This window comes from Crinia signifera, chromosome 9, assembly GCF_055691185.1.
Source record: "Crinia signifera chromosome 9, ASM5569118v1, whole genome shotgun sequence".
NCBI classification, from domain to species: domain Eukaryota; kingdom Metazoa; phylum Chordata; class Amphibia; order Anura; family Myobatrachidae; genus Crinia; species Crinia signifera.
Window position 1 is genome coordinate 23,743,622 of NC_139225.1, and position 16,118 is coordinate 23,759,739.

At 46.6% G+C, this 16,118-nt stretch overlaps 1 protein-coding gene across 7 annotated transcripts in view; it reads right to left on the reverse strand.

The window, feature by feature from the left end:
- VAV2 (vav guanine nucleotide exchange factor 2) overlaps positions 1-16,118 on the reverse strand; it is a 160,641-nt gene that overhangs the window by 43,810 nt on the left and 100,713 nt on the right. For all 7 annotated transcript variants that reach the window (XM_083158574.1, XM_083158575.1, XM_083158576.1 and 4 more), the window contains exon 3: positions 10,158-10,216. In XM_083158574.1, coding sequence (XP_083014700.1) covers positions 10,158-10,216 — 59 coding nt within the window. The remainder of the gene's footprint in view (positions 1-10,157; positions 10,217-16,118) is intronic.

Here is a 16,118-nt window from a genome sequence, read left to right on the forward strand (position 1 = left end):
CTGTGGTGACCGGCACCATACTCCTCTATACCATGTAATGTGGTGACCAGCACCATACACCTCTGAGCCTCTATACCATGTAATGTAGTAACCAGCACCATACTCCTCTATACCATGTAATGTGGTACCCAGCACCATACTCCGCTGCTCCTCTTTACCGTGTAATGTGGTGACCGGCACCATACTCCTCTATACCATGTAATGTAGTAACCAGCACCATACTCCTCTATACCATGTAATGTGGTACCCAGCACCATACTCCGCTGCTCCTCTTTACCGTGTAATGTGGTGACCGGCACCATACTCCTCTATACCATGTAATGTGGTGACCAGCACCATACACCTCTGCGCCTCTATACCATGTAATGTAGTAACCAGCACCATACTCCTCTATACCATGTAATGTGGTACCCAGCACCATACTCCGCTGCTCCTCTTTACCGTGTAATGTGGTGACTGGCACCATACTCCTCTATACCATGTAATGTGGTACCCAGCACCATACTCCGCTGCTCCTCTTTACCGTGTAATGTGGTGACTGGCACCATACTCCTCTATACCATGTAATGTGGTACCCAGCACCATATACCTCTGCACCTCTATACCGTGTAATGTAGTAACCAGCACCATACTCCTCTATACCATGTAATGTGGTACCCAGCACCATACTCCGCTGCTCCTCTTTACCGTGTAATGTGGTGACCGGCACCATACTCCTCTATACCATGTAATGTAGTAACCAGCACCATACTCCTCTATACCATGTAATGTGGTACCCAGCACCATACTCCGCTGCTCCTCTTTACCGTGTAATGTGGTGACCGGCACCATACTCCTCTATACCATGTAATGTGGTGACCAGCACCATACACCTCTGCGCCTCTATACCATGTAATGTAGTAACCAGCACCATACTCCTCTATACCATGTAATGTGGTACCCAGCACCATACTCCGCTGCTCCTCTTTACCGTGTAATGTGGTGACCGGCACCATACTCCTCTATACCATGTAATGTGGTGACCAGCACCATACACCTCTGCGCCTCTATACCATGTAATGTAGTAACCAGCACCATACTCCTCTATACCATGTAATGTGGTACCCAGCACCATACTCCGCTGCTCCTCTTTACCGTGTAATGTGGTGACTGGCACCATACTCCTCTATACCATGTAATGTGGTACCCAGCACCATACACCTCTGCGCCTCTATACCATGTAATGTAGTAACCAGCACCATACTCCTCTATACCATGTAATGTGGTACCCAGCACCATACTCCGCTGCTCCTCTTTACCGTGTAATGTGGTGACTGGCACCATACTCCTCTATACCATGTAATGTGGTACCCAGCACCATACTCCGCTGCTCCTCTTTACCGTGTAATGTGGTGACTGGCACCATACTCCTCTATACCATGTAATGTAGTAACCAGCACCATACTCCTCTATACCATGTAATGTGGTACCCAGCACCATACTCCGCTGCTCCTCTTTATCGTGTAATGTGGTGACCGGCACCATACTCCTCTATACCATGTAATGTGGTGACCAGCACCATACACCTCTGCGCCTCTATACCATGTAATGTAGTAACCAGCACCATACTCCTCTATACCATGTAATGTGGTACCCAGCACCATACTCCGCTGCTCCTCTTTACCGTGTAATGTGGTGACTGGCACCATACTCCTCTATACCATGTAATGTGGTACCCAGCACCATACACCTCTGCGCCTCTATACCATGTAATGTAGTAACCAGCACCATACTCCTCTATACCATGTAATGTGGTACCCAGCACCATACTCCGCTGCTCCTCTTTACCGTGTAATGTGGTGACTGGCACCATACTCCTCTATACCATGTAATGTGGTACCCAGCACCATACTCCGCTGCTCCTCTTTACCGTGTAATGTGGTGACTGGCACCATACTCCTCTATACCATGTAATGTGGTACCCAGCACCATATACCTCTGCACCTCTATACCGTGTAATGTAGTAACCAGCACCATACTCCTCTATACCATGTAATGTGGTACCCAGCACCATACTCCGCTTCTCCTCTTTACCGTGTAATGTGGTGACCAGCACCATATACTCCGCTGCTCCTCTATACCGTGTAATGTGGTGACCAGCACCATACTCCACTGCTCCTCTATACCATGTAATGTGGTGACCAGCACCATACACCTCTGCCCCTCTACACCATGTAATGTGGTGACCAGCACCATATACTTCGCTGATCCTCTATACCGTGTAATGTGGTGACCAGCACCATACTCCACTGCTCCTCTATACCATGTAATGTGGTGACCAGCACCATACACCTCTGCCCCTCTATACCATGTAATGTGGTGACCAGCACCATATACTCCGCTGCTCCTCTATACCTTGTAATGTGGTGACCAGCACCATACTCCTCTGCCCCTCTATACCATGTAATATGGTGACCAGCACCATACTCCTCTATACCATGTGATGTGGTGACCAGCACCATATACTCCGCTGCTCCTCTATACCTTGTAATGTGTTGACCAGCACCATACTCCTCTGCCCCTCTATACCATGTAATGTGGTGACCGGCACCATACTCCTCTGCCCCTCTATACCATGTAATCTGGTGACCGGCACCATACTCCTCTGCGCCTCTATACCGTGCTATACTACCCTATAATAGAACAGAAGGTGTTATCCAGCTCCACTGTATACCGCTGTATAATACTACATAACGTGCTGCTCCCCACCACTGTATACCTCTGTATAATACTACATAATGTGCTGCTCCCCACCACTGTATACCGCTGTATAATACTACATAACGTGCTGCTCCCCACCACTGTATACCGCTGTATAATACTACATAATGTGCTGCTCCCCACCACTGTATACCGCTGTATAATACTACATAATGTGCTGCTCCCCACCACTGTATAACACTACATAATGTGCTGCTCCCCACCACTGTATACCTCTGTATAATACTAGATAATGTGCTGCTCCCCACCACTGTATAACGCTGTATAATACTACATAATGTGCTGCTCCCCACAACTGTATACCGCTGTATAATACTACATAATGTGCTGCTCCCCACCACTGTATACCGCTGTATAATACTAGATAACGTGCTGCTCCCCACCACTGTATAACGCTGTATAATACTAGATAATGTGCTGCTCCCCACCACTGTATACCGCTGTATAATACTACATAATGTGCTGCTCCCCACCACTGTATACCGCTGTATAATACTAGATAATGTGCTGCTCCCCACCACTGTATACCTCTGTATAATACTAGATAATGTGCTGCTCCCCACCACTGTATAATACTACATAATGTGCTGCTCCCCACCACTGTATACCGCTGTATAATACTACATAATGTGCTGCTCCCCACCACTGTATACCGCTGTATAACACTACATAATGTGCTGCTCCCCACCACTGTATACCGCTGTATAACACTACATAATGTGCTGCTCCCCACCACTGTATACCGCTGTATAATACTACATAATGTGCTGCTCCCCACCACTGTATACCACTGTATATTACTACATAATGTGCTGCTCCCCACCACTGTATACCTCTGTATAATACTACATAATGTGCTGCTCCCCACCACTGTATACCGCTGTATCATACTACATAATGTGCTGCCCCCCACCACTGTATACCGCTGTATAATACTACATAATGTGCTGCTCCCCACCACTGTATACCGCTGTATAATACTAGATAATGTGCTGCTCCCCACCACTGTATACCGCTGTATAATACTACATAATGTGCTGCTCCCCACCACTGTATAACGCTGTATAATACTAGATAATGTGCTGCTCCCCACCACTGTATACCGCTGTATAATACTACATAATGTGCTGCTCCCCACCACTGTATACCGCTGTATACCACTACATAATGTGCTGCTCCCCACCACTGTATACCGCTGTATAATACTACATAATGTGCTGCTCCCCACCACTGTATACCGCTGTATAATACTACATAATGTGCTGCTCCCCACCACTGTATAACACTACATAATGTGCTGCTCCCCACCACTGTATACCTCTGTATAATACTACATAATGTGCTGCTCCCCACCACTGTATACCTCTGTATAATACTACATAATGTGCTGCTCCCCACCACTGTATACCGCTGTATCATACTACATAATGTGCTGCCCCCCACCACTATATACCGCTGTATAATACTACATAATGTGCTGCTCCCCACCACTGTATAACGCTGTATAATACTAGATAATGTGCTGCTCCCCACCACTGTATACCGCTGTATAATACTACATAATGTGCTGCTCCCCACCACTGTATACCGCTGTATAATACTACATAATGTGCTGCTCCCCACCACTGTATACCGCTGTATACCACTACATAATGTGCTGCTCCCCACCACTGTATACCGCTGTATAATACTACATAATGTGCTGCTCCCCACCACTGTATACCGCTGTATAATACTACATAATGTGCTGCTCCCCACCACTGTATAACGCTGTATAATACTACATAATGTGCTGCTCCCCACCACTGTATAACGCTGTATAATACTACATAATGTGCTGCTCCCCACCACTGTATAACGCTGTATAATACTACATAATGTGCTGCTCCCCACCACTGTATAACGCTGTATAATACTACATAATGTGCTGCTCCCCACCACTGTATACCGCTATATAACACTACATAATGTGCTGCTCCTTACCACTGTATACCGCTGTATAATACTACATAATGTGCTGCTCCCCACCACTGTATAATACTACATAATGTGCTGCTCCCCACCACTGTATAACGCTGTATAATACTACATAATGTGCTGCTCCCCACCACTGTATAACGCTGTATAATACTACATAATGTGCTGCTCCCCACCACTGTATACCGCTATATAACACTACATAATGTGCTGCTCCTTACCACTGTATACCGCTGTATAATACTACATAATGTGCTGCCCCCCACCACTGTATAATACTACATAATGTGCTGCTCCCCACCACTGTATACCGCTATATAATACTACATAATGTGCTGCTCCCCACCACTGTATACCGCTGTATAATACTACATAATGTGCTGCTCCCCACCACTGTATAATACTACATAATGTGCTGCTCCCCACCACTGTATAACGCTGTATAATACTACATAATGTGCTGCTCCCCACCACTGTATACTGCTGTATAATACTACATAATGTGCTGCTCCCCACCACTGTATACCGCTATATAATACTACATAATGTGCTGCTCCCCACCACTGTATAACGCTGTATAATACTACATAATGTGCTGCTCCCCACCACTGTATACCGCTATATAACACTACATAATGTGCTGCTCCCCGCCACTGTATACCACTACATAATGCGCTGCTCCCCACCTCTGTACACTCCCGGTTACCCCTTACACAACCAGTAACACATTATACACCGGAGACCTTAGAGGCTGCCACCTGCGCAGCGGAGGAACAGGACGCCAATATCTGGATTTATAAACTGTGTAGGGATTAATACATGACCTCTGTGTGACCGTGATAACCATCGGCTACTGTACCTAATGGTCCCAGGCCTCATCTACAGGGCTGCAGGGCAAAGCGTATTACCGTCACAATCCATGCGCTGGACATCAGCCAACCAATGCTGGCTAAGGTCAGGTCTCCCAGTCAATGGCTTCATTATCAGAGCTGCAAAATCAGCTTCGTGTGTGGGCGGCATAGGAACTGGTGACAGTGATCAGACAGAGACGAATTCTCCCCCCAAACACGAGATAAACAGGCGACAGGCCCATCGTTTACCCTGATTAATGCTGATTTACTGGGCAGAATTACCTACATTATACCGTATACCGTATATAAGTAGTGTACAATAGAAAAATAAATGCCCGGATTAAACATCAAAATTGGTGATAATGGAAACACGTATGTATTAAACCCTGGAGAGAGATAAAGTTGAGACAAAAGCATTCACTTGGAGACAGATGAACTGGAGAGAAATAAAGTACAATCCAATCAGCTCCTGGTTGCCATATTATAAACCACAGCCGGTAGCAAGGCAGTTAGTAGCTGATTGATTGACTTTATCTCTCTCCACTTGGATACATCTCCAGGATAGGCCTATCCATTATGCCTTAGGTGGAGATATAGTGAAGAGAGATAAAGTACCAGATGGTTCTTTGAAAAATGGAAGGTAGGAACTGACTAGCTCTGACTTTATCTCTCTACATGTTATCTCCATCCAAGGCTTAATACATAGATGCCAAACTAGCAAAAATCAGCTCCTCGTTTCTCAAACACAGCTTGCAACATGACCGTTACTTTATCTCTCTACAAGCTTTGATAACACACACCCCCGTTATTATTATATGAGTCACATTACGTGGAGAGGAAATTTCGGAGGTTGCAGCGGGACAGTGGGGCGGGCGGCTGCGGGCTCTGCCTCAGGTGCGTGCAATGTTATGGCATCCACTAGACGAGGCAGTTTTAGCTGTCAGCTTCTTATACATTCACGGGAGGAGAGAACGTTCTATTGTGACTTGTACCAATTGCCCCTTCAAAACACATCATCGCCGCACAGGAAATGTGTACAGCGTACCAGGTTACCTGGGGTGGCGGGGGATGCGAGGAACGTGTGTGTGTGTTCTAGAGCAATCCAGAATACTGCGCGACACATGCACATCTGCCCGTTACAATGCAGCAACATGGTGTAAGATTCTGACTCATCCGGCAGCATCTGTGTAACCGCCACCTTCTCATGGGGGTGTTAGTCGACACCTTAAAAAGGTCAACATGGTTAAGGCCGACAGGGTTAGAAGATCAACACAAGCATTAGGTTGAAAAAATGGCAAGGTCGACTGTCAAAAAGGTCGACATGCGTTTTTCTCAGTTTTGTCCCGAATGTCGACATAGACACCATCTAAGTGTACCGATGCTCTCGGCATGCTTTGGGCACGGTGCCTCGCTGCGCTCGGCACACTATTCTGTTCTCCCACCATGCTGTAGTGAATGGTAGGGTGTGAAATGCTGCCTGCTGTCACATGTCGGCTCAAAGAAAAAAATGTGAAAAACTTATGTCAACCCTGTCATTGTTGACCTAATGCTTGTGTCGACCTTCAGTGGTCGACCAAGTGACCGTATCCCCATCTCATGGTAACCACCGATATCGCCGTTTTGTCGAACCTAGAGTTGCAAAAGGTGAATTTCAATTGGTGAATATTTTTGGGCAGAGCCAGCGATGCTTACCGATTGGTTTCAGATCTGAATCAGTCTCTTCACTGTGCATGCATACTTTATCTCTCTCCGAGGCTTAGTACATCTCACCCACAGTGGGCAGAGTGGTCACCAAGTGGGTGTACTTGCACTTTGGAAGGGGCGTGGCCACCCTTCCATAAACAGACTTCTCCTGCCTACTTCTGTGATCCGATGTTGCAAGAAGAAACTGCATCAGGTCACCTGCATGACCATCGGCCATGTGGAGGGGGGGGGGGGGGGGGGGGAATAGACTGCGCACCCCCATTCTAAACATAAGAGGTGGTGCTACCATGCTGAGACTTCTAGTGCCAGACAGGAAATAGGAAAGTACACGTGAACACTGACAGTGTATAGGAATAGCGTCACCCTCTACTGTCCTGCGCCCGTCGCTGGTGAGGGGTCTCAGGCCCACCAGTCACCAGGATACTGATCGCAAGTCCTCAGATGAGCAGCGTATTTAGGTCAGTGGGAAAGCCATACGAGACAGCTTTGTGAAAATCGCAGGTGTCCCCACAAGTGTGACAAGTAGCCGCGGACAGCAGGCGAGAGACGGCTCGGCGGAGGCTGAGGAGAACGGACAATGTGTAAAAAACAATAAGCGCAGGGTGAGATTGAAGTGTGAAAAAGGGTGAGAGATCCAATGGACGGATTATTAGGTCACGTCATCATGAGGAACGGGCCAGTACACAAGGGACGGCGGTGAAGTTAATTGTTATCACTTTCCTCTTGTGTAGACAACGCTGTACAATCAGTGCATCACATCACAGATGTGTAGGAGACGGAGAGGCTGGCCTTCTACACATAGGCCCTTATTCTGGTTCACTCGCAAATTCCATTTGAGAAATTCCTTCTCAAATGGACAAAACCATGTGCACTGCAGGTGGGGCAGATGTAACTTGTGCAGAAAGTTAGATTTGGGTGAGTTTTTTGTTTCTGTGCAGTGTAAATACGGACTGCTTTATTGTTACACTGTAATATAGATCTCACATTGAAGTAAAACCCCACCCAAATCTTATTCTTTCTGCACAAGTTACATCTGCCCCACCTGCAGTGCACATGGTTTTGTCCATTTGAGAAGGAATATGCCTTTGAGAGTGAACCAGAATAAGGGCCATAGACCCACAGAGCATTTATCCCAAAACACATCTTTAAAGTCAATGAAAGGTCACAGGAAAAAAAAATCCTGAGCCTAATATTTGGTCCATTACCGCTGATTGGAGTTACAAAGACTGCGGCTGTTTACTCTGAACATTGCTAAGCCATGAAATAGTGTGTGTGTGTGTGTGTGTGTGTGTGTGTGTGTGTGTGTGTGTGTGTCTCTTCTCCCCTCCCCCCCCCCCCCCCCCCCCCAACACCAGCCTGACAGCTGGAATCCCCAACCTGTGTAGACTACAAGAGCAGGTTCACCAGTGGTCACTCAGCAACGGGAAAATTCAGCTGGGACGGGATACGACCACTGGGTCTACAGCAAGTTGGTCAACAAGCATTGGGTCGACACCATTAGGTCGACATGGGTCTAGGCCGACACAGTCATTAGGCCGACATGGGGTTTTTCACTGTATTTTGAGCAGACATGTGCCGACAGGTGGTATTTCATGCCCTACCATCCACTAGGGCGCGGTGGGAGAATAAAAGTGTGCCGCGCACAACGAGGCACCGTGCCCGAAGCATGGCGAGCGAAGCGAGGGGATGCGGTACACTGGAAACGGTGTCCATGTCGACTGTCGACTTTCGGGTAAAAAAAACCCAGTGAAAGCCCCATGTCGACTTTTTGACTGTCGACCTATTGCTTGTGTCGACCTAATGCGTAAAAACCAACTTGCTGTAGACCAAATGATCCCAACCCGCTAGGACATCATAGTTCTGCTTCATCTGTACTTTCCTATGAACGCTTGGACTGCACTATGCCGCTATATGATCCCGGCTTGATGAAACAAGTCAGAGAAATAATTTCCCTATAAATGCAGCCGGAACACATGTGCGAATTACAGACAAGGTGAATAGTGCGGCGGCACAACAGCCGCAGATGGGGAGACTGTGAACCATGTAAAAGAGTCAAGGTCCCTCCAGGTGACAAGGCGGCGCAGGTTTGTGTTATACGCTGGGAAGAGTGTCACAGATAATTTACCACTGCGGTGCTCAGTCACGTCTCATCCCGGGCGTACTTCCCCGGACTGTCGTGGGCGCTCAGTGACCTGAAACAACGCGGGAAACCTGGCAACTTAAATCGAGTGAACTTGTATTCCGCCCGGGGGGGGTTCAGGCGTAACATGTGCAGAGGAGACAGAGGCCGGGATGCAGTAGCCAAACACTTATGTAACAAGTTCGATCCCAGTGAGTTTCCGGAGGGATGCAAATTAGGGAATGGAATTGAACACGTAGAACTGCAAAATCGCTGCCCTTAATCTAATGTCGATGGCGCAAGTTGCCAATAATTTAATACTTGACGGAAGAGATAAGGACACACCTTACAAAAACGATTGACCCCCCCCCCCCCAAACAATACACATTGGCTCGGGTAGACGTATGTAGAGATGTCGACATGGTCTTTATGACAACGCTGAATAATGTCAACAGTACATGTTCCTGCTGGGGTTAGGGTTCAGCTGTGCTTAGGTTTAGGGCTCCAACACTAGAAAAATAGGTCAGCAGGCCCAGTATTAACATTATGACCATTATGACAGTCTGAACGTCCACAATACATATTACCCCGAGAAAGGAAACACCGTAATGGTCTACAAACATTTATGACCTTTGGTAGCAATGTAGATAATTACTTTGGCTTTTGCTACAAGAAAATTGGTATAAGTAAATCCCCTTCACTCTGCAATTATGAACCATTTGTATAAAGGTAAAAGGGAGAATTACCGGATTCCTTTGTTTTGTGCGATGACCTCATACGAGAGCTTGGACAGCGCTGATATCACCTGGAAGACAGAAAGGGAGAGAGCGCAGTGTGAATATGGAGCACGGGGAAACAATCCAGTCTGCCAATGATATTGTATTCATCCCAGCCGCCCCCTACCACTGACAGAGACCCAGCGCTGTGCGGATTGCTTTAAGACCCTGGGGTAGATGTATGAAGCAGTGATAAGGGAGGAGAAGTGATAAGGGGTAGATGTATGACCCAGCGATCAGGGGAATATGCGCTATCCCTATGCGTTATGGCAGGAGATAGTGCTTCCCCTGATCTATGACGCTTAGCGGGTGTCTAGCGTGCGGTGGTGTGGGGCAGGAGGCATAGCGCAGGGATGATATTTTGTACTGCGCGCCTGCCTCCTGCCTAATTTATGAACGGTCTGCAGCTATCGACTTCGACAGGTGCAGGCGGCGATGCCCTATGCCCACAGCGGCGATGCCCTATGCCCTGCTGCTGGCTCTGAGCTGCGCTGGGGATCTCACGAGAGTAGCGAGATCCCGCGCAGTGAGCCGGCCGGGGGAAGGAGAGAGCGGATCAGTATTAACTGATGCGCTGTCTCCAGGAGGGGACATCACCGGAGGGGGGAGTTAGTGCTGCCCCGCTTCGGCGGACAAGATGTTAATACATCTGGTCGGTCTCCCCTCCTGCTTTGCCTCGCTAATGAGGCGAAGCAGGAAGTGTTATAGCGGCGCAAAGTGCCTGGTACTTTATCACTGGCCAATCAGCTCCTGACTGTTAAGTTACAGGCTGGGTTTAAAAACAGTTTGGAGCGGATTGGCTGGTGATGAAGTACAAGGAACTTTATCACTTCTCCTCCCTTATCACTGCTTCATACATCTACCCCTCAGTATAGTACAATTTTTTTTTTCCCCCATCAGAATCAACGTTCACATAAAAGAGGTCAGGGGTGTTTGAAACATAGAATAAGGTCTTAATTTGTTCTAATAAAAGTGGTTATAAAAGACACTTAACTCCCATCCTAATGATACAAAAACACTCAGCTTCTTTAATGAACTAGGAGCTGGTGACATCACTAATACAGCAGCCTATCCAGTCACTAGGAGCCAGTGACATCACTAAGATAAACCCTATCCATTAAATAAGAACTAGTGACATCACTGACAGTGCAGCCTATCCAGTCACTAGGAACTAGTGACATCACCACTGAGAGTGCAGCATATCCAGTCACTAGGAAACCGTAACATCACTGAGTGCAGCCTATCCAGTCACTAGGAACCAGTGACATCACTGAGAGGGCAGCCTATACAGTCACTAGGAAACCGTAACATCACTGAGTGCAGCCTATCCAGTCACTAGGAGCCAGTGACAAAGTTGTGTATTACACTATATGTATAGTATTATAGCCATTATTCGTGATGTATCCATAATAGGTGGAACGCAATGTTTCAGGGCATTGGGACAGAAAACAGCTCTGGATAAGAAGGGGTTACAGACCATGTCCAGGAAGATGATGATAATGATAATAATGACCATAACACATTGCTGGACATCACAGTGATACGCTCAGCACGCTGCTGGTCTGACACCAACACCTTCAATGTGCCTCATCAGCACATTCATGCATGGTGGGTAGGAAACACTCATTAATTTCTGAGCGCCAAGATAACGAGCTCGTTAAGTAAAAAATAAAACTCAGAGGATAACGAGAATAAGCATATGTAGGGGTCTGCAATGTGAGCAATTAGGTGCTGAACATTGCAATTTAACCTTTTCCGGACAAGAGTCCAGAGACGTTAATACATTTACTGCCCTAGGTGCGGGCCGACAGTGGCTGGAGGCTGCACAGGGAGCATATATAATGTTTTTGTAGTGTAAATGATTGCCGCTTTAAATAAACTGGAGATTTCTTACCAAATCTCTCACTTTCTGAATCCCTCATCCTATTACATTTCCTCCAAAGGAGTCATTTGGTCCGTCAAGTGACCTCTAGGGGTCAGTGGTGGTACTTCCATAGACACAATGTAACACACCCTGTGTGTCTGTGCTAAGCTGTGACACTACTGTGATCTAGATCAATGCAGCCTCATTCCGCCCATCTGTTGCGCCCGATTAAGTCATCACGTAGGATTTGTGCGGCCTTGTTACTGCACATTGGAATACATTCAATGAAGAAGGCTTATTTATTATCCAGCAAAGATCACATCAAAGGCAGAATCTTAGCTGGGTGCCTGGGAAGACAAATACAACGGAGCCCTTAGGGCGGCTGACCCCTGGGGCAAAATGGGCATCCATTAAACATGAAGACGCATCAGACTTTATTACCGCGCAGTTCAATCGCAGAACACACTTTCTGGTTTTTAATGCTGTAGGAGATAAAAGATCCCCCGCAGAGGGAACATCAGAATTACGGGAGGGTTTTATCGTTGAAGTTTGTGGGGGTCTCACAAACAGAACAGAATTTACATGAAATCTGTAGCACAGAAAGTTCTAGGAAATACATAGGCGGATTTATCAAAGCCTGGGGGTAAAAAAGTGGAGTGGGATAAAAAGTGTCAACCAATCAGCCGTAGTTATTTTTCAAACACAGCCAGTAACACGGCAGAAGCTAACTGGTTAGTTTGTGATATCTGCAACCAATCACGAAACGCCTTCGCGTCTGTATGAAAGGGGTGCACTATAACGTCAAAACTACTTTTTACGCGCCAATTTATTATATAAAATACCGGCACCCATTCCAGAAGAAAGGTCACTCTCGTGACCTTGGAGACAATACAGTTAACCCCTTGGAAGTGTCACTCACGCGATACACATTCTGCATCTATTAAACATGCATGGAGACCGCAAGTGGTTACACGTCTCCGGATAATAAGGTTAAAGCTCTTCTGCCGAGCCCTTTCCAGATGAGAGATCGCTATGTGAGCATCTGGCTGAGCTTAAAAGCAGCACAGAGCCGCCGTCATTACCCAGCCGCAATTAGCAGACACCAGTATGGTCACCGGGGCGGCTAACAGGCGCGTGATCCCTCTCTGTGCTGCTGACTTCTAGTAATATACACCGGCAGATTATAATGGTGATCAACACCACAAACAAAGGGGGGAGGGGGGTTTGGAGAGAGATGGGAAATACTTAAATTAGGATTCTCCATTCAACACCTCTATTCACACCAGTGCCCAGTAGGACCTTACAGTCTAGTTTTTCAACCACACATGCAATGGGGTATGGGTCATTGGGTTGACACTATTAAGGTCAACAAATAATAGGTCGCCCACTATTGGTCCACAGGCCAACACGTGAAAAGGGTCAACATACCGTAGGTTGACATGGCCAACACAAGCAATAGGTCGACATGAGAAAAGAATGACGTGTTAAAAAGCTGCCGTGAAAAAAAGTCGCCATGAGTTTTTCATGGTTTTTCGGTGTCAATGTAGACTGGACACCGTAAAGGCGTTCCACTTCCCTCGGCATGCTTTGAGCATAGTGCCTCTCTGCACTTGGCACACTATTATAATCTAACTCTATGTCCACTTGACTGATGGTAACGTATGAATTTTTTTTTGAAAAACCCATGTCGAACATTTTTCGTGCCGACATATTCTAAGTCACAACCTCAGTCTATAGCAGTACTAACCACTGCGCTAACCCATCACCCAGACCTTCTGCGTTTCTTCTTTACCAAGACGAATCAATATGTCACGTGTTACACGGGAGCATTAAACCTGCATAAAAACTGCGACCTTTCTGGCGCCCCCGTGCTTCGCAGAAACGCTTCTAAATCATCAAGCATTGTCGCCGCTGGTTAATACCTGTCTGTGCTGTGTTATTGGCACCGGTATCTCAATGGACAGGGAATACAAGACTGATCATATTAATACACAGGAAATGCCAGTAGCCACGTCCGTGGTATGTGCCACAGGAGGGCATGTAGGAGTCATAATTACATAGTAGGTGAGGCTGAATAAAGACTTGCGTCCATCTAGTTCAACCTAGGTTTATAATAGTATATCCCTTAAGTCCCTTAAGAGTCAATAAATGAAAGGCACCTGAAGTTGGGGGAAATCCCTTTGAAAACTGCCCAACTCTTGTTGACTATAACTTCCTGGCACGCTGGCAGTTGGATCGCCACTAGTGGTTGCCCATCCGCTGAGCACAGCATGGACAGGGTTAAACACTGCCCCGAGATCGCTCCGGCAATGCAGAGTGAGGACAGATTAAATGGATTTGGCAGCTGGCAGCGAGGAAGCATCCAATATGTATATTGATTTCTGGCAGAGCGTAAGACTGGGAGGGTGAGAGGAGGAACAGAGAGACCTTTTGGACCGAGACGGAGAAGAAAAGGAACCCTTTGAAGACACACTTACACACCCCCCACCCCTCATCCAGGGGGACCTAATACTTCATTAGTCTGAAACCCCGCATTTGCAGGACAGTGTCACTGTACTTTCATCATCTCATGCTCTCAGCATAATGAAGACCAACCTACTCCCCAGGCGTGCCCAGGACGACCTCTGTGTGATTTATACAAATGACGGAATTCAATGGAGACCGGCAGTACATTGTGAGCCCCCCCCCCGAGGCAGCTAAAAATCACGCTACATCTGAAAGCAAATCTAGGTTTAAACACAGTATATCATTTATCTACAAAGGGAAATGTTTTACGGTCATGTTTGCCGGAATGTTTTCTTAAACCTCGGTTTATTCTTTTACATTATTCATTGGCCAGTTTGCATCAATTTCTCCAAACAGATTAAAATATTTGCTAATGGCGAGAAAGACGCCGGTGATGTCTGGATGTAACTAAAATATATGGTCACGTCCTTGATAAACTTACAGTAGAAGTAAACTTCAGCAGTTATAGTGAAATGTTATGTCTCGATATCCCTAAATTGCTAATTCAGGAAAGCCCATCTAAAGTTGTTTACCACACACTGCCATATTTCTTCGAATGTCTGTCACTCTTCATTAGTCAATGACTTGGCATTATTTCATCAACGAAAAGAAAAGCGCATTCTAAATTCTGAAATAGGAAAACTTGGGCTTCAACTAGTAGTTGAGGCCATCCCACAGGGCCACAAGAAAGCTTTGGGACGTCGTATCTGACCCAACTGGACAGCCCTCACTATGTAATCTTAGGTTATACAGCAGGGTAATGGTATGACTGCAGCTCCTGGTCAGTTAAGGCAGAGAATAAAAATCACCCATCAACAGGCGAAGTACCGCCAGTGACCACTAGAGGCCACTCGATGGACCAAATGACTCCTTTGTGTGCTAAAAGAGGTCAAGATAACAGAAAGTAGAAGCAATTTTTGCAGGGACACTAATTGGTTTCAAACTTGCTGGATATGGAGAAGAGGGAGCTGTGAAGACAGATTGGAGATAGGAGCAGATAGGTAATGGGGGTGGGGTGGAGAGTTTGGGGGCTTTAAACTGTCACAGCTCAAAGTGAAAGTACATTGCAGAAGCCACATCTGCCCCACCTACAGTGCACATGGTTTTGCCCATTTGAGAACAAATTTGACATGGTCGACATGGGTTTTTCACTTTTTTTGTCCCAAATGTCGACATGGACACCTGTTTTAGAAACATAAAAATGTGCCTTGTCCTGAAACCAGGTCACTAGATAATATTCTAAAGTCAGCGAGAATCCCTCCCGTATTTCTGCGACGCATCCGTACTGGGGGAGAAATATTAATCTACAATGAAGGAGACGGCGAGCGCTGGTCTCCGCTAGAGATATGACGTCTCGGAGCGGGGAGATGCGCTTACAGCGAGAGCAGTCAGACTGTTCTGCTGAGAAACCTGCTCTGGGACACGGAATGTGTGATTTATAAAACTCTGTAAACCACAAGTTTCATCTCCAAATAACCGCTGATTGATCACAGAATAACCGGCCTGACAGCTGCAACTGCCAATTACACTCTTCAGAGACATCGGAAGAGTTTTGCTGCAGT